Raw genomic sequence first — 20,837 nt, forward strand, 5'->3', positions numbered from 1 at the left:
GCGAAACTTGAGTCAGTCATGCGCCGGGTAAATCCTCTGCACCCCCTTTTTGGTCACGTTTGAGAACCGCTGGATGACGTCATCCGGGTATCCCATTGGCTGGTGGAGGGTCACGTGACCACACCCTCGGGCATCCCGCGCCTTGGAGGGGGTTGAAGGGGGCGCCGCGACGCTCAGCAGTCACTGCGAAGCCCGCGACGTTCGAGCGTCTCCCGGTTTATAGTCGGTGCTGCAGGCAGACGTCTAGGGCCGATGCAATTGCAAGAACACTGCAGTTGGGCGTCCGTTTCTTTCGAATTTTTAAAACGGGACGAGTTTTCGAACTGAGTTGAGAAATTCGAGTCGACGTCCGACGTCCGCTTAACCTGTCGTATTTCAAATTAATATTTTCATTCCGTCGTTCCACGTCGGCACGCACGCCTGCCTGATAAACCTCGGCCATTTCTGTACACAGATATACACACACATTCGCGCACGTACACACCGATGCATACTTACTCACGCATGCACGCATACACACACAGGTACACTCATGTACCCTCGTCGTTCATTACGCGCAGCTTTTGAGGGGAAAAGTTTATTCCCATTAGATATATATATATATATATATATTAGCTATCTGCAAGTTTTTTGAAAAGTGAAGTTCGGTTCGAGGGGAGGAAAAAACATAATTTCACACTTTTTTTGTACAAATAAATATTGCGTCTTTCGTTTTATCATTTTATGAGTTTCTTCTGCGGCATGAGTCTTAAAGGGTATTTCAACAAGTCGCTAATTTTTCGCGAATCAAACGTTTCGTCGAGGGTAACGTAGAAAGTGCGATCTCGTGTGGTCAGACGAACGATTTCTATAATAATTATTCATAAATCACCTGGACCGAATATGAGTTAAAAGAAATTCGGAACTGTTTAGTGTAAGAAGAGTTTAAGTAGTCCCAAAGTAGTGTCGAGAACGTTTGAAACAGTCACGATGGTGCTTCACGGTGTGAATCGTAAGTTTCAATCAATAATAATATAGTAATAGTTCATTGCGTGTCAAATTTTTTCATACTCGAACCCAATTCCTGTAAAGCACATCCTGGCGTATAATCAATCCCTGTCGCATAATATCCGACCACGAGACTTAAACACTCTTATTTCTAGCGACCAAACTGATTTAAAAAATTGAAAAAGAAAAAGTTTAACCGTGGTCCTGACCAGCGGAACGCGAAGTCAGCTAATGCAATGTGGCTTGACATCTGCCCCGCTACACAAATTGCACCATCCCTTTCTTGATCCTCGGACAAACGCGTCTTCGTCTGTCGAGGCATGATGTAATTTTGTTTTTTTCTTTAATCTTGTATCCGTTCGTCTATCTTCAAGACTTCAACTTCATTTCTGCATCTGTATACCACGAGGCAACGAATTTCTGATTTGGAGCAAGGCGAGTGAAATACAAAGGTTGCACAGAAAAAAACAAAAACAGTATAACACGCCACTTCGGCGCCTAAAGATAGGCGACCAGAGTTACAATTTACCATCTCGGGAACGAAATTGTAACGCCCAGTTGCCTATATGTAGGCGCCAAGGCGGTTTGTTTCCACGGTTAGGCCCGATATGTGTACAGTATTGTGGAGGAGATGATATAATCCATGAGAAGTACTTGGAAAAGATTTCAATTCCTGAGAAGGAAGGTATAAGGAAGGAAGGAATAAGAGTGGAAGAAGAAGAGGGAGAGAGAAAGGGAAAGGGAGAGAGAGAGAGAGAGAAACGAAGTCGTAGGATGTAAGAAATATTCAAGATGGCAGTGCCTCTACGTTCGTTGTTTACAAAATTTCCCTGCCCCAACGATTGCAAATATCTCCGTGACCGGAATACAAATTTCCACCAAAATTCAATCACATTGAAAGCGCGAATACCCAAATCCGTGAGAAAGATATCAGCGGGGCGATATCCGGTTTGTAAAGAAAAAAGCGGGTTACGTATATGCCCAAGTCGCGTTATACCAGTTGAGATAAGAGAGGGTGAACGATAAGAACGAAGTAAAGCAAATTATCGAGAGTCTCGCGACTCAGCGCCTCGTTGATTGGTTAAGCACCTGCGCCAACGTTGTGTACTTACAATTGGTTACTTACGTCCGTCGGCGAGCCTTGCGAGAGATGAAAATTCTACCCTGTGAGGCCGACATACACACGCCTACATGTCCGTCGCCTTCTCCTTCTCCTTCGAGACTTTCGGCTCGACCTGACCGACCGCCGATATTGGAGTGTGGATTTGCATTTTATTACATCTTATTTTTTTGCATCGATCGCAAAGGATCGGAGAAACGAGGGATCGTGGAATCGTGGAATCCCTCGTTTCTCCGATACCGAACGTAGGAGACAGACACGCCGAGGTACATCTGCATATCTCTATATATCTAGGCATACGCACAGGGATCCACGTGTACGTGTACCCACGTATATATCCGAGCTAGGAGGGGGAGGGAGAATTCGCATACATCCGTGCAGATACAACATACACGCACACGTGCATGCGGACAACAGATATTCGCGAAGTCGAACCAAAGGGAATCGAGCCCTCGGGCATCGGACCCTTAATCTGGGGGTTCACATCCCATCTATGCCCCGTATTCTTAGGTGTCGAGTTATTGTGCACAGCATGCCCGCCCAGTTTTGCGCAACCGCATTAAGCGATTAAGAATCGCAACATTGACCAATCGCTCTTCGACGTGTAATATATTTACGTAGTGGTCAGTGGCCGGGTAAAAGTCGGGGAATTTAGGAATTAGACTGGTGATTTTGTGGCGGTACGGAACGAGAATAAATAAAGCTTCCCTCTTGAAGAAGTAACATATTTTTATATTCGCGCGCTCTTGCTTTCATGACTGTTAAATAGATCATTAACGTGTCTTGAATTTTCGAACAACGATTGACTCGGAGCTACATCTTTATATAATCGAATTGGCGATATGAGTTGGAATTCTAGTCAACGAAAAATTGTAGTTTAACTGAGGAAAATCGAGAAAAAGTCGATAGATTTTTTTTTTAAACTTTGAATAGTCACCAAGATTTAGGAGTTGAAAAAAATATTTCCAGAAAAAATGTAAAAAATTTCAGTCAGGAGAAATTGAGAACTGTCGCAAGTGATCGGCGTCGACGCCAGTCAAGGTTCAAAGCGTCTCAAACTTGTTTCAGTTTGTCGATGATCTAAAAATTTTCCATTCTTTACAATTAGTAAATTAACTCTAGTTCCGTGCTTTTCTTTATTCCTCTTCACGATTGGATTACTATTCAAAAACGTCGACAAGAAATTTTACTGATTCTATAGAGAGCTGCTGTATCGAAGATTCATACGCATTGCACGCAAGTCGTAGAATACTTTAGAGATATCTCAGCGAATATTCAACAGCAGGAGTAGCAGGGGCTTGTGCACTTCGGTTTACAATTCACAGAAAAGACCTTTTCGCGATGAATTAAAGATTTTTCAAGAATTTTATACGCTCTTTCTCTTCCTTCGTTTTCTTTTCCCTCTAATAACGAGAAAAGCCGCTGTGTCTTCAATACACAAAAAGAGCGGTCGAGGGTTGTATCGATTCTGCCGGATACCTCATCAACCCCACATTGCCAATTAGGCTTTTTTACGTCTCCCCGAATTTCGTCTATCTTCCGTTATTTTCTTCTTCGTCTCAACTCAAGATCGGGCCGTGCGAATAGCGTGTCTGAAGAGGTTTCGTCATTTTCATTGGAAATCCTATATCGTTTGAATCCTCTCATCTGAACAGTTTCACAATTCTCCTTAAGATCTAGTATTTTCGTTCAACTAATTTTTGTGCGCTACGAAAACGGAAGTAGAAATACAAAGTGGAAAATATCTAATATTTCTAAGATCAACGCGAAATCTATGGTTGGAGAGAAGCGAAAATGTTCCTCGAATCTCTTCCTTCTTTTACATCGTCATTGTAGCCGATAAAATTATGATTTATCGCACGTTACGTCGCTGCGTCTGAAATCTGCATGCTTGTAAAATCAGGGACTCGCTCGTGAGGAGGTAGACAGGTGGGTACAAAGATACAAGGTGGGCTTACGGAAAGTGGATGTAGAAGGGAGGCTGCCGGGTGCTCAGACTTGCTTATAACTTTCGGGGTAATTAAGTGCGTAGCAGCAAACTTGGTTAAGGTGGTAATTGTGTTTTATAAGGAGGCTCCCGAACGCCGAGACTACAAGCATTTCTATTATACGGGTACAAAGACAAGCCGCTTCGCTTCTCTCTACACCTTCACGCGACGATGCTGGAAGAAGATGGATAGTTTCAAAGATAGAGAATCACCGTCGAAGCGACGCCATCAGACGTTCTTAATTGCGGCATTATTCAGAGGTTGCAAATTGAGTTTTCACACCATGAAACATGCTCGCACTTTGCTCCGATAATACCAACAACGACGCACGGATCGGTTCTTCGGAAACGATAAAAAATTTTCATCCTCATCGGCGATTTTCAAACTACATGGAATATTCAAAATCCGTGGAGGTAAAATTTCAACGCAGAATCTAGTTCGATATAAGCGTTGATTATTGGCCACTAGACCAGACTTCCCCACTGGTGATACCCTGCATTACATCACCCGTATAGAACACCGTGTGTGTCATGCCGGGGTAAGCGAGTCAGCCTTTGACGTAGAACGCCCACATCATCATCGATGAGTGTAAATTTATCCTGCCGGACGACCGCGAACCCTCAGGTGCTGCGCCTCTCCGCTGTACAACCCCTGCACACTCAACTATCGCAATATCGCGTAGAAATTGTCGCTCGAAAGGACGGACATACCTTTATAAATAACGGAGGAACTTTGCAGGCGTTTGAAAATTGATGGTAGTATCGGAATAACGGGATTTTTTTTTTTATTATTCAAATAACTCAAAAGCCATCCAACCGATAAAATCACAAATCTAATGAGTTCCGAGTTAAGAAAGGACGCGTTGATTGTGACCAAATTTAAATCATCAAAATCCGCTCATTCGTTCTCCAGATGTCGTCCGACAAATATTGATCACACACGCGGAAGTACGTCAAAAAATGATAGGAGGTGATTTTCGAGATCTTGAAACGTTGGGATCTCGAGAAAACGAAACCTTTCATTTTCGGGTGATTACAATAACTAGGTATCCTTATTTATTTTTTATCTTTTCGTCGGAACAGAAGGAGTGGGAAGTTAATTAGCAATCAAAGTACGGAGGTTAATATTATAGGTATAACGATATTGTGCGGCACAGTGCACGAAACAGAGACTACAAGCCGAGTCGTTATATTTTTTATCTTTATCGTCATTTCTTTCGGGAGGCGAGGCGGCGGACTATAAGAAATACACACTGATGAGCCGAGAAAACGGCACGAAAAGAAACGAAACGAAAAACGAGTTAAAGAAGAAGCGAAGATCGAAGGTACGGTGGGTGGAGAAAAAGTGTTGACCAACGCGCCAACGTAGAAAGCGGGGAAAAGCTGAGGAGAGAAACTTTTACATGTAACTCAAACTAAGCCTGTATGTGTGCGCCTGCGTGTATACCTAACAAAAGGAGCAAGGGTGGAATGACAAAAAGCTGTTACCCCTCATTTGCAAGTTAAAGAGTGGAGCCGAATTTTATACCACATAACGTCGCGGCGTGGTAAAAGCGGGGGAGTGACTCGACCTCCTGGAAATCGCGATGACGCCTTTCCCCGGTACAGGTTCAATTTTCTTGGTATTTGTTGGACGAACCTCTTCGTTTCCTCGGAATTTTGCGGAAATGATAAAAGAATTTGACGATAATCGTTCGTAATTGAAGTACGTCACGATGATCAAAGTTACATATTTAAATCCAAAATTTTACTTAATCCATTCGTAATGCTGGCAAACAGCAAGTTTGGTAAGGTACAACTTACGGACTTCGGACTGGAATTTTTTTACTCGCCAAATCTGTACTGCCATTTAATTTTGATACGAAAGATACATTTTTGCGCCTTTCAATTTTGCAACGTCCGAAGCGTGGAGTGAAAATAGCAGGGAGGGCTTGATCGAGGCAACAAAGTAAGAATGTAAGGGAGTTACACGCGACAGAGTTGGAGGTGGGGGAGGGGGGGGGGGGGGGGTATATATGCATGCACCGAGGGTAAACTGGGGTTGATGCGAATCCGATAATGTTGTCAGAGGATAGGTGCAGTGTGTCGTTGGAATTGCCGAGAGGAGTATTCGCGGCGTTAGACGCGATTCGGTGAGCTCGGAGGGTAAATATTAGATTTTTATTTGCTTTGGATATTGCAGGAGAAAATATCCCAGCTATGCTCGTCTCGAGGGAAGTCCGCCAGCCCCTCGGTCCTCGATCCCACATGATATCTTACCGAAGTCATTCTAGCCCCGTCTATGGCTCCACGCGTATATGTATATATGTATATATGTATATATTTACCGAGTCATAGGCATTCGCGTATTCGTATTTACATGCTTCCATGTTTATATGCGGCATAATCATGAATACCCGTAGAAGTGGTATAAGAAGAAGGAATAAAAAATAATCAGAATGGTCGACAAATTAATTAACCGGACGTAATTTTGACAAAGACTGTAATTATCATTTTATGAAAAACTTGCAACTGTATGGGGAAACAAATGAAAAAAGTAAAATATAAAAAGCAACGCATAATAAAAGAACAATGATGCGAGTAAGATTCAAGTCGTTTGAATTTCAATAACTCGTGATAACTGTACGCGGGTGAAAGGGCCCCAAGTTTTCGGGACTTTGTCCGTTTAAAATTGAAATATATCTTCGCCATTGAAAGTACGAATCGTTTTTCTCTTGCGAAAATTAAGAAGCCTGGATATTGAGGTCGCGGTAACGTAAGAACTTGGAACCCCGTGAAAAGTGAAAATCCGTATATTTCACAATCCTAGCGGCTTGCGGAGCAGTGCTTCGTCGATTATCCGCAAGGAGAAACTTAAGAGTGAAGGGGGTATTGTCTGCAACGAAGAGACGAGTCGAGGGGGATGTCAACTCTGTGGTGTTCGGTATTGGCGCTCTTCAGAAGGGCGAAAGACGGGAGCGAAGTGTGCAATTCGGAGGAACAAAAGTACCAGCCAACTCGATATTATGCTTCTGCATTATTATTTAATATAACTCTAAGATCATCCGGGATGTACATAAACTTTTCTAAATATGTAATACATAAAAACAAATTTCTGGAACTAATAGAACACCTTACGGCTTCAACTCTCATGCATAATACATGTCATGGAGAGCAATATGTTGCCCCGCTGTTATTTTATGAATCTCTTGGCCCTTTCCCTTTTTCCACTTTTATTTTCTCTTCTCTTCTCTTCTCTTCTCCGCCATTCCCACTTTCCTACATTCTCTCCGAAAGGTCTCGCTCCTTCTCTCCTGTCGCCGAATCGCTAAATTTAGATTTTCTCTTCTTCCTTGTATGCGGGGTTCGAATTGAAAGGTTTTTTCCACAAAATTCTTACTTAATGATAATCAAGTAGTAAAACCGCGAACCCGGACGTGTGTTCGCGCGACTCGAAACGCCGGATACTCGGCAACGTGCAATATTCTTTAATCTTCGGGTAATCCAAGCTTACATTCCGTCGAGAGCGGCTATCCGGAGATTTCTTCTTCCTTTTTCAATCCATCCGTTATTTCGCTCTCCTCCACCACTCCAGCTGCTATACTGCTGACAAGGGAATTAAGCCGGTATCATCGCCAGAAATATATATCCCTGTATTATTATCTCGTTAATAATTTGAGACCGTAAATTCCACTTGATTCATACTACGTTCGGATTTAACACAGCACTGTGACAGCGATGAAACAATATAACCCTGCGTTAATGTTATAAATAAAAAACAATTGACTCGTGTAAAAAAATCATTCTTCTATTTTAAATTATACCTCTCTCACTCGCACTGCTTGCTCACAATTTTCATGAATACTTTTATCGCATAGTATCTACCAAATTACAATGCGATTAGAATTTCTCAGCATTTTCCTTGCGTATTGATCAATGATATTTAAAAAAAAGTGCGTCGGGGTTAAAAAATGTATTGAAATAACTCAGTCCCACCTTCTGATTACTGCATGTAAAAAATGGATCCGCATTAAAAGTTTAATTCGAGCATAGTAAAACGCGAGGTCTTGGAATAGAGAAAAGCAGACGACGCGTATTGGCTACGGGCATAAAGCGCGAGTCGCGTCCTCTTGTCTAACATATATGAGATGCAGACTTTACGACTACAAAATATTGCAAGTATAAGTAGCCGTTGGTATTCCATACGTCTCGGAAGAGGGGGTGAAGGGGGAGACGGGGCAGCAGGTGCTGCCAGAACAAGCCAGTAAAATAATTTACCATAAATTGGCCCCAAAGCGAGAGACTCCGGGTTATACGTATCGGGAGTGGCGCTTCTGCGATTTTCAAGAAGTAAAAAATAAGGTGAGGGGAAGAGAAGAGAAGAGAAGAGAAGGAAAAAAGACGGGGCACCGTGACTGGGGATAAAAATTCAAGGCTTTTGCCGTTTCTCACAATCAGTCCAGACTGGTTTCCGCTTTCGGCTGTCGCCTCTGATCGCAACTGTTGGAGCGAGCAAAAATTTTCACCGGCAAGTTCGAGCGATCTCCGTATTACCAGCGGAATGCAAACTCGAGAGGGTCTTCTCGCCGGGGTTCCAGACTGTTGGGGACGGGCGCTCTGGAATGGGCAGAGATATCCAGGCTATGTTGGGAGAATTTTGGGGATTAGGGCTTGGAAATGGAAGCTATGAATATCACTACGTCCCGGATAGTCGCTGCACCTGTATGGGTGTATCGTCTACACACTCTCGCCTCTGTCACGCCGGACGAATATTAATTTCGCGAATTTTGTACAATGTTGAAACCCGCCCTGACCGCATCCCGCCTGTCACTGGGGTATTCAAACGTAAATTGGCATTTTACGGTTGGAAAAAATGTTTCAAAATTTATGGTGTGGGTGCCCGTATAACGCGGTTTAACGTTCATTTCGACTGTGCAATTTCACTTTAATTTACACGTGAAAAGAGCTATCAAAGAAATTAATGTATGTAGAGCAAGATGAATGAGACCCGTAGTCCGAATGAAAAGTTGCAAAAAGAGAAATAAGAATATGATTTGCGCCAATTAGAGTGAATACGAATTAAACAACGTTTCTGCTATGAAGAGAAACGAGTCTGAATAAGTCTGAATATCACACTCTATAAAATATCAACAATTCGAGGGAAGGTTTTATAATTTGAATTATAATTACGATATTGATGGGCTCATTCAACTCGCTGACCAGGTATCCACAAATTGTCTGAAAAACATTCGAGAAATCTTATATTACAGAACAGTTATAATGCGCAAATTTAATTATTGGCATACATCTGTTAAACAATACTCACCCGAGTTTATATTTATCCACTACTTATAATTATCTCTATGATAAACGAAACAAGCCCAAATTTATTGAAATCAAATCAAACACACCGAAGCTGAAGAATTTTAATCATTCTAATTATGATTGTCTTACATTGTTGTAATCTTAGCTTGTGTTATTCGAATTCGCTCAGGTTCACTTTTGTTATATAACAGGTATGTTGTTGGAGATTTTTCGAATTGTAACGGTTTTTTTTTTTTTTTTTTTTGAGGTTCAACCGATACGTTTTGATTTTATGTTATATTAGAAATCTACATATATTCAATAAACAAAATACATTAAATCAGGAGGAAACAATGTAGAACACAGATTATTTGAGTTTTGGTATAACCTTTTAAAAGAACAGGCAATCATAGAAAATCTCATTCACTCTTTCATTCACACGTTAAAATTACTCAATGCGATTACCGACGTTTTGTATATAATTATTCTGGTAAAATTTTTGTACCATATTAACGAAAGACTGGCTCTCTTTTCCTTTATGGTTCAAATTTAAAAATGATTCTAGTGAAAGAATGAATCTACTGACAAAGGACTCTAAATTATGGTGAGATTACAATAAAGTTAACAGACGAAGATATAAAATACTGACTTAAGAAGGCTATTACAGATTTGTGGCACAATCCACCTACAAATCAGTAATGAAAAGATGACTTAGCTCGGAATATCTCTGATGAAGAGAGGTGGCCTAACGGCTCCGTAGATGATCATGGATGTTGAAGTTCTTTGATATTCCTTTTATAGAATCGGTCTTCACCGATTATACTGCGTGGTCGTTCGTCGATCAGATATTTGGATTTGTTCTTTAGGCTCACAGGCTCCGAAAGATTGGGATTGCGTTGGGTTACACTTCTTGTATGAATCGTCGTCTCAAATTTTTTTTTTTTTTTTTTTGGCTTGTTTTGTTTTCCCAAATGTTAACGAAATTATAAGAATGTGAATATGACAGGACTAGACTTTATATCGACCGTTCGCTTCGACCCCGGCTCGCAGAGAGAGAGAGTTACACTTATTTCACCGGATAGGTGATCTTGACCGACGTGACACCTAGAGTTAAGCGTTTGCCCTTTATTTTGAAACGTTGTATGTGCTTAAGGCGCGTACATACGAATTACTTTATATTCTATGTGACTCGCATGTAATATCGTTACATCACCCCCCCCATTTTCGAGATTGTTGTGAGAACGAAAATATCGAAAATTACTCGTTATCCTATATTTGCAGTAAAATCTAAAAACCTCTCTTTAAATTACTTCTTACTTATCAATCATTCAATCCATTCATCCTTCATCATTCATCATTAAAATTATCATTTTAAAATCTAATCACATTTTCTTTTAGCAAACATTTTGTTTAACTGGACTTACATCTAAAAAATTCTATAATCTATGCATGTTGGACTTATTAGAACATTTGAAGGATTCATGACGAGTTTTTCGTGAATTTTCATTACAAAAAATTATCTGTTATTTAGCACTTGGATTTGTGGGCTGATAATATTTGCGTAAACTCACACGATTGAAAGTTCCCAAGTTTTTGTTTTTATTTTTTGTATCTATTAAATTATATGCATTTTCATTAACTTTTTTGTTTATTTTGTACGGACCTTTAAACAAATGGAAGAATTTGTGTGTTAATTTATCGATAGCGGAGGATGGATATGGTACACGTAGTAAAACTAGATCTCCTTCATTTAAAATTACAGTTGAAATTGATTTTTGATTCCGGCTTCTATATTCAAAATTTTTCTTCAAGTTTTCTTTGGCTAACAATATTTTAATATCGTGACTATTTTCAATTCTGTCTGGAAATTTTACAATTTTTGTTAATTCATCATGCGCTGTTTTATTAAAATGAAGTTCGTATGGAATAAAACCGGTGCTATGGTGTGTTGTTAAATTTAATAATTTTTCGATTTCTTTGACATATTTTGCCCATCTAGTATGCTTATCATTGCAGAAGGTACGGAAAAATCTCCCCAGTTCTCTCATCACTCGTTCAGTAGGATTGGATTGTGGGTGTCTAATTGATGAATAGCAAACTTCTACTCCTTGTTTTTCTAATTCGACTTTCCATCTAGCAGCTGTGAATTGAGTTCCATTGTCGGATAGCAATCTTTTTGGTTTTCCTACGTTTTTAAAGTACTCGTTGATTATTTTATTTAATGCTATTGTTGTAGTAGCTCGTTTTATGGGGTATAACGTAACTAGTTTTGAAAATGCATCTATTGCAACTAACAAATATTGGACTCCCCCAATAGATCTCGGCAGAGGGCCATAGAAGTCAATTGTAGTCAATTCGTTCGGGTGATCAGCTGTTACCTGCTTGTACTTTCCTTGCATGCTGTAGGATAATGCCTTTGTTCTTTGACATGTGTCACATGCTTGAATACGTTTTTTGATACCTTCTCTCATTTTTCGCCAGTAATAATATCTGTTAATATATTGGTATGTTTTATATACACCCATATGACCTATTTTTTCATGTACAGAAATTACGAGTAAATCTACTATACTTTGTGGGATTACTACTCGCCAATTTTGATCGAATTTACTTTTATAAAACAACAAGTCTTCATGTACTTTGTAACAACCATCAGATGAATCTGTATTGCATTTATTTATGATATTTTTCAATTCCTCATCTTTTATTTGCAATTGTTTTAAATTTTTCAGGTTTCTTATCAACGTTGGATTCATTTTAATAGTTTGAGATGCGATTTTGTTTAGTTCGAGTTCTACATTATCTACTAGCAGTTGGTTTATTTTTGCTATTAGTAACTTGTTACGTTCGTTTGTACTTTGTTTCCCGTTGATATTTCGGCTGAAAAAGTCTGCCACCACATTGTCTTTTCCTTTGAAATGCTTGACTGTGAATGTGTACTGTTGTAAGATTACAACCCATCGTGATAATCGTGGACTTAAAAACGGTGCTGTATTTATAAAAGTTAATGCTTTATGATCTGTTATTATTTCAAATGGACTTCCAATTAACCAAATTCTAAATTTATCTAATGCATACATTATTGCCAGTAATTCCTTTTCCGTAGTTGTGTAATTTAATTCTGCTTTCGACAAACATTTACTTATAAGTGAAATAATTTTATGGTTATCTTCCTCATCAATTTGGTACAAAATCGCACTTATTCCAAGATCGCTTGCGTCTGTTTGTACTCTACATATGACGCCAGGTAAATAGTGATTAAGGGTTACACAGTTTATAAAACTTTCCTTTATCTCTTTAAATGCTTTCGTATGTTTCTCTGTCCATCTAAACGGTGTATTGTCTGTTAATAAATCTCTCAAGGGCGTGACATAGTTCGAATATTTTATGCTAAACTGCCGGTAAAAGTTACACGCTCCTAAAAATCGTTGTAAAATCAATTTACTTGTTGGTACTGGAAATTCTCTAATCACCTTGATTTTGTCTGGGTTGGGACTAACTCCCTCAGGTGTTATAACGTATCCGAGAAATGCGATTGACTTCTTACAAAAAAGTGACTTATTTAGACGAAGTGTAAAATTGTGTTTCATTAAACGATCAAATATTAGGCTTAGGTGTTTCATATGAGAATCAAAATCAGTTGAGGTTATTAAAAGATCATCTATATAACAAGTCAGAAAGGAGGTAAATTCATTACCTAATGCCATATTTAGGGCACGTATGAATCCACTTCCTGCCGTCTTGAGACCAAATGGAATTCTGCAAAAGTGGTATAAAGTGCCACCGTGTAAAAAAGCTGTATATTGACGTGAATTTCTCTCTAGCGGGATTTGCCAATATCCATGTGTTAGATCAGTAGATGTCATGTATTTTACACCATGATATTTTCTTAATAATTCATTTATTGGTGGTGGACATTCGTTATCAGACTCAATTATGTCATTTATATATCTGGCATCTAAACATAACCTCACTCCATTCTCCCTCTTTTGTACTATTCGCAATGGATTGCAGTATTGACTATTTGATCTTTCTATAATTCCTGCTTGAAGCATTTTCTTTATCTCTGCATCTACTGCTTCTCTAAGTTTAAATGGTACCGGGTATGATTTTTTAACGATTGGCTTGTCTTTTAGTAATTTGATAGAGTGTTCATAAATGTTTGTACATCCGGCTTTCTCTGAAAATAGTTTTTCATATTTAATTAGCAATTTTTCCAGCTCAGCTTTTTGCTCTTCACTTGTACCCATAAGATTATTCGCGATCGACCGGACAGATTCGAAAAAGTTTTGATCATTTGTTTGAGATCTTGTTACTTGAATTTGTTCTATTAAAATTGATTCGATATTTTCATCCAATTTATCTTTCAAAAAATTGTGATCTTCCGATTCTACTGTTTTCTGGCAAACTAAATTCTTTTTGTAAAAATTATGGTCTTGTGATTCTATTGTTTCTGCGTTATTTTGTTCATGTTCGTTTACATTTTGAAATACAGATTCATTACATTTTATATTATTTTTTACACACATCAAATTTAGATTTTCTAATTCATTATTTCTCGGATTATCTCTTTGATCTACCGATGCAATTTTATCAAATTCACTTATTGCTACACATATATTTTCCTTATCTACTAAAATATTTTTATCAATTTCATCATTTTCTACAAAAATATATTTTAAATTTATTTCTGTTTCTTCATCAATTTTATTCTCTTCTACACAATCAGATTCATTGTCAATTTGCATCACATTTTCATGTGTTTCTGACATTTTATCATCATTATCACATTCAGGATCTTTAGTTGTGATATTTTCAAAAACTGTTTTTATATCTTCATCATCATTTTTATTTTCTTCATTATTATTCTCTTTCTTTGAATTCTTTTTAAATATTTCTTTACCTATTTTTTCATGTTCTTTTTCTGAATCTTCAGTTCTTAAAATTTTGATATATATTTTCGCGTTTTGTGCAAATGAGCTCAACCTTTCCGCAGGTTCCCGGTCGTATGAGAAAAGTGGTGGAGCTATTACTTTACCTTTAATACTAATTGTTTTCTGACCGTAATCTAAAACTACTTTATTAATATCAAGCCAATCGTTACCAAAAATCACACTACTAGACAGATGCGGTATAATTAAAAAAGCTGTTGTGATTTTCTGCGATCCCATATGAACATCAACCAAAATTTGTCGCTTAACCGCTGTGGGCTTTTTCCCAATTGCTGGTAAAACTACTACATTTGTAACTGGTAGTTCATTTAAACTATGATTACCTTTGAGAGATTTATATACTTTTTCAGACATACATGTTACTTGGCTTCCTGAATCAAATAAAGCTACCATTCGATAATTTAACACATTTATTACTACATTTGGACCCTTCGATAAGTTTTGTTTTACTCTTTCAATTTTTTCTTCAGCATTACCAATTTCGTGCATTAAGTCCTCAACTAAATTTGCATAATCCCAACTCGATGTCGGACTTATACACATCGAGCTGTTTATTAGTTTAAATTTCTATTTGGACTGGTTTGTAAATTATTGGTGTTAGTTTGCATTTGAGTTTGTAATGACTGTATCTGATTATTGGTTCCTGAGAAATAAGGTGGTGGATAATTGACGTTTGGTAAATTCATTTGGTTGCTTGTTGATGTTTGAACTTGCGGTTGATATTGCCATGGTGATAAGTTTGTACCAAATTGAGGATTTTGATAAAAGTTGTTTGCAGCATTTGGATAATTTTGTTGCCTACTTGTATTATTTATCTGTTGCTGTTGTTTATGTTGAATTTGCATGTTGTTTACATTATTCACTTGATTGTTGTTACTTTGATTTTGATATTTGTGTTTATTATTGTTTCTTTCTTCATAATTTACATCTAATTGCGATAAAGCTTGTTCTATTATTTTTGTATCCGCCATATTCACAGTTGCTAGAGTATCACGAATTTTATATGGTAATTGTTGGATAATGGTATAGTTTATTTCGAACTGGTCTAGTTTCGGTAATAGGTATTTTGCTTCCTTAAGCTGTTTAAAAAAATATGTTTGAAGTGAACCATCCTGTTGATTATACCTTCTTGAACTCCACCTTGTTTTGACTTTAACTTGGATTGGAATGGAATAAAATTTATTTTTAAAGGCTTCTTTAAAATCATTATACGTGTTGATAGTTTCTTTACTCGCTTCCCACCATATTTTTGCTCTACCTGATAATTTACTTTCGACTATCGACAATTTACACTCTTCCTTCACACATTTTAACCTGAAATAATTTTCCAAATTTTCCAAATATTCAATAGGATTTATAACTTCTTCATCTGTAAACTCGGGAGCTTTGGCATCAATGTGACTTCGTTGCAAACTTACTATTAACTCACTCACCGATATTTGATCGTTATTGGTAACTGGTTGTTGAACTGGATTCTGTATCTGTTGAAGAGCCTGTCTTTGTTGTTCGTTCTGGAGCTTCAACAATGCGACTTCGTTTGCCAGCTGTGCGTTAGTTGCTTGTTGTGCCTGTAGCTGTTCAATCGCATTTCGTAAACCCGCGAAACTCGCCATTTCCTCCTTCAAACGCTCCAGTTCTCCCTCCATCTCGCCTGTATTATTTCGTATTTGACTATTGCCTGCTTTTGATATGTCAGGTTCTGACCTCCTTGGTTTATTTGTGATCCTTGACCTAGTTTTAACAGGTGTTCTTTTAATCGTTGGTGCCATGTACTTTTGAAATTCTTATATTTCTATTTATCGCGTAATATATGTTTCTTACAATTACTACCTAAGGTCAATCATACAAACATTCAACGACGAAGTTTCAAATTTAATCCTATGTTTACTTTCTTTATGTCTAAACTTTATGTTCGGGCGCCATTTTGTAACGGTTTTTTTTTTTTTTTTTTTTGAGGTTCAACCGATACGTTTTGATTTTATGTTATATTAGAAATCTACATATATTCAATAAACAAAATACATTAAATCAGGAGGAAACAATGTAGAACACAGATTATTTGAGTTTTGGTATAACCTTTTAAAAGAACAGGCAATCATAGAAAATCTCATTCACTCTTTCATTCACACGTTAAAATTACTCAATGCGATTACCGACGTTTTGTATATAATTATTCTGGTAAAATTTTTGTACCATATTAACGAAAGACTGGCTCTCTTTTCCTTTATGGTTCAAATTTAAAAATGATTCTAGTGAAAGAATGAATCTACTGACAAAGGACTCTAAATTATGGTGAGATTACAATAAAGTTAACAGACGAAGATATAAAATACTGACTTAAGAAGGCTATTACAGATTTGTGGCACAATCCACCTACAAATCAGTAATGAAAAGATGACTTAGCTCGGAATATCTCTGATGAAGAGAGGTGGCCTAACGGCTCCGTAGATGATCATGGATGTTGAAGTTCTTTGATATTCCTTTTATAGAATCGGTCTTCACCGATTATACTGCGTGGTCGTTCGTCGATCAGATATTTGGATTTGTTCTTTAGGCTCACAGGCTCCGAAAGATTGGGATTGCGTTGGGTTACACTTCTTGTATGAATCGTCGTCTCAAATTTTTTTTTTTTTTTTTTTGGCTTGTTTTGTTTTCCCAAATGTTAACGAAATTATAAGAATGTGAATATGACAGGACTAGACTTTATATCGACCGTTCGCTTCGACCCCGGCTCGCAGAGAGAGAGAGTTACACTTATTTCACCGGATAGGTGATCTTGACCGACGTGACACCTAGAGTTAAGCGTTTGCCCTTTATTTTGAAACGTTGTATGTGCTTAAGGCGCGTACATACGAATTACTTTATATTCTATGTGACTCGCATGTAATATCGTTACAGAATATATCTTTCTACTTCTTTCAACTGCTGATTCACTGTGGATTCCATTCTTTTTTACAATTTAACTACCAGTGGAACGATTGCAATGCTATTTTTTCGAACAACTTCAAAATTCTAACGCCCTTTTACTTATAGACGACGCCGTATAAAGGCTGATTCAACAAAATCAATTATTTTTATTCCAAAGTCATACGTTCAATGGTGGCAGATAAGGTGAAATAAGATGGCTGTCAAAATGTCAGCCCTCAGTATTAATATTCAGAGGTTCCTTATCCCGATTCTCCATTTCCCATTCCTTTAACTCAGGAGAAATTTTATTTGTAACTTCTTGATTTTACAACTTGCCAACGGGTAAAAATACAGAAACAACCAAGATATATTTTTGTAAAGATTTGAACACTATGAAAAATATCTGCAGTCGTCGTATAATAAATCTATTCGTTCGAAAGTTATTCAACGTGAAAGTTAAGCTTGAATTTGTGTAAACTTTTCAATTTTCTAGAATTTAAGCTGTTAGGATTGTAAATTATTTAATAGACAATATTCAACGGTAAATGAAAGCTGTAAAAGGCTCCACAAAGAAGGCTCCATGACATTTTGTGATAAGTTTGATAGTTTCGTTGTTAATCTCACAATCAATGTGTGTAATGATAGAAACGTAGCACACTTTACTTGATATAAAATGTCGAGCTATTGTTACGAAACAGTAAATACGCAAAAGTAAAAAATTCTACTCTCGAAAGATTTTGAATCTCTTTACTGCTGACGAAATGGATGATAAATATCTGTAAAATTAGCCGAATTATCTTAATTACCGGTAATTTTTCGAGATAATCCGCGACGAAGGAAGGAAGGAAGAGGGAGGAAAAATTAACCTTCAAACATCTCCGTCTTTCCAAGCACGTACAATATTCCTGTAATAAGAAATTACGATTCACCAAACCGAGTCGTCCCGCAGACGACGACGCGACGGTTTTGTACCGAAAAATACTATCTTCAGTATTCGCAACAATAATCGTCAGAAACTGGCCGTTTTGTAGACGTTGACGTTGCCCGCCTTTCTTCCTCAGCTCCATTTCTCGCCGCCACCGTTTCTCCCTCAGGTTCCAAGATAAGAAAACGATCAGGAAGTTCTCCGCATTCGTCTGAATATTTCCATGGACGCGCCGCGGTCACCTGATTACTCTTTTCACGCCTGCTGCTATCCTCCTCGTCGCCTTAAGTGAAGACGTTATTGCGTGCCTAGAATTCCACCCCCGTTTACCTCCCCCCCCGCCCCCACCCCCCGCCCCTCCGTCACCTCGCTCTCGCCCCTCTTTCGAGCGCTGAAAGAAGTTCGTTTTCTCCGTCACCTTCACAATTATTCCGCCTCGTAACATCCATTATCATTGTTATCGTCATCTTTCGCGCGGAATACTGCAGGTTATTTTCAGGATTATAGGTACACATCGATAAAAAATTGGATGCTAAAGGGGAGAGAAAGAACGCCTTATGGACTTCGGCAAAAGATATCAGAGATTCCGGTGTAGGTGCTGAGCTCTGAGAGAAATTTGTATACGAAAATCTTTCAATCTACAATCAGTAATCAGTCTTGACAACTTGCTTACGAAGTTATCAACACTGTCTTACTACTTCTATAGCGTAATTTTAATCTAGGTAAGTTTAAGCTTCATTTTCTCTATCAAAAAGTGCGTCATTGAAAACTATACGATTGTACTTGGGGGGTGGGGGGATACAGCTTGGACGGTCTAAAATCATACCAATTTTTAGGAGTTTTTTTTTTTAAAGAAAACGGAAACACAATAACAAAATGGCGGTATGTAAGTAGCGAACGACCACGTTTTAATCCGGCGGCGCAGATTCCTCGGTAAATTTTTATCCGATCGACTTGAAATTTTGACACAATATTTAAAACTTGTTTACGATTCGAACCCGTGGCTAGATTTTTGAATTTCAATCCTAAAACTTTGTATAAAAATTTATTCATCAAGTTTTTGGTCATAATCTTATATATTTAAGGGCAATTTTTTAAAAAATATTCAGGCTACGCACTCGAACGTGAAAAGGTGTTTTTAACTTAAAAAAAATGTTTCTATCTGTTACAAGTTAGACAGTGATGTTAGGAAATGCGCCGCCGCAAAAGCCCTCGAGTTCGGAGTCATTCGCTATTTATAAGTGTCATACCCCCATTTTGTTATTAAATTCAATAAAAAAAATTCTAGAATTTTCTTGAAACTGTAAATAATAAAGCCCTCAAACTGAAATTGCTCTAAGTGTTTTCATTTCTTAAAAAAAAAAACTCATAAAAATAGGTATCACTTTAGACCGGCCAAGCTGTACCCTCCCAATAATCCAGTTACCTGTGATGTATTTTCAGTTCCTAAAGTTTCAAATTCCAGCAAAAACTACACGATGTGCAGGACTTCTATATCGTTACACAATTATACCGTAGGCACGTTACATACATCAGATAATTATTATTCGTAAGGTAAATTAACAGTTGGTTATACAAGGCAGCGTATGCCTGAAGTTCTGTAGAGGTAGGCAATCTGCAAAATTTTATTTGTTAAAGTTACCAACCAGAAATTTGTAACAGGTTTTATACCGTTACACTAACGATTCAAATATTATTGAAATTACAACAAAACTTGGTACCGGTAACTATTTGACGTATGTTTCGGCAAAGTAGTGACGCATAAGTTGAAACAAAAGCATTTCAAATCATCGTCACATATGAACTCACACTCGCGTGCAATGTTTACCTGTCCGTCCCTACGTTAAATCTAGCCGCTTGCCCGTGTCGCGAATCAAAACAAATCTGCTTTGCATCCATGTCCTATTCTCTATACTGTTGCGAAATCACGTCTGTATATCATCCGAGTGTATTCCCGCCTGTAAATCGTCAGTTATCGTTCTGTTCTCGCGCTATACACATCGCATCATCGCATGTGCATCCTTCTCAAATAAATAATCTTTACCGAGTAATCAGTTGTAATCATCATCCCCCTTCCTCGCTATAGCCATCTATCAATAATTCGCGGATTCAACGTCGACGATCCAGGACCTGTTGTCATCTCTCCAAACAATGTATGTATGATACTTTTCAAAACAATGTTTTTTTTTGGTTACTTCAACATTCAATCGAAAATATTCGGTTAATTTACTAATTCTTTCGAGTGAACAAGGCATTCGAATCAATTTATTGCTGCACCAACATCAAATTGTTCCAACAGTTATTCAAGAAAACACAGTCCAACTGACCATAATCAAAAACAAGTAGAATAACATTTACCCACAACTAGATTTGAAAAGATGAAATGAAAACACAGTTATAGACTGCACAGTGACTAGAACCCGAAATTTTTTTCGGTTCAACCTTCTCAGCCATCGTTGATATCGTGTCCGGGGATTGATATTTCTTGTTTTCCCATGCAAATCACGCCTCTACGCTTCGCATATTTTCATGCATTTCGCAACCCCACAGCCTTCGCTGCAACTATGCAAATGGAATTACCTAGTCGCGACATTAACGCGACTATGCATCGCGCCCTCGAGCCGGCAGGACGTTTCGAACAATTCAACGTTGTTTTATCGCCGTTTCCATTGACTG

At 38.0% G+C, this 20,837-nt stretch overlaps 1 protein-coding gene across 6 annotated transcripts in view; it reads left to right on the plus strand.

Moving 5' to 3' along the window:
* The window catches only part of LOC124222247 (protein Fe65 homolog), a 201,529-nt gene that overhangs the window by 91,132 nt on the left and 89,560 nt on the right, over positions 1-20,837 (plus strand). Inside the window, exon 1 of one of the 6 annotated variants that reach the window (XM_069137524.1) lies at positions 205-991. The exons of the other annotated variants lie outside the window; for them this stretch is intronic. Coding sequence (XP_068993625.1) covers positions 970-991 — 22 coding nt within the window. The 5' untranslated portion in view covers positions 205-969. Of the gene's footprint in view, positions 1-204; positions 992-20,837 lie in introns of those variants that run through there. 6 annotated transcript variants of the gene reach the window in all.

The sequence above is a fragment of the Neodiprion pinetum genome, chromosome 6, assembly GCF_021155775.2.
Source record: "Neodiprion pinetum isolate iyNeoPine1 chromosome 6, iyNeoPine1.2, whole genome shotgun sequence".
NCBI classification, from domain to species: domain Eukaryota; kingdom Metazoa; phylum Arthropoda; class Insecta; order Hymenoptera; family Diprionidae; genus Neodiprion; species Neodiprion pinetum.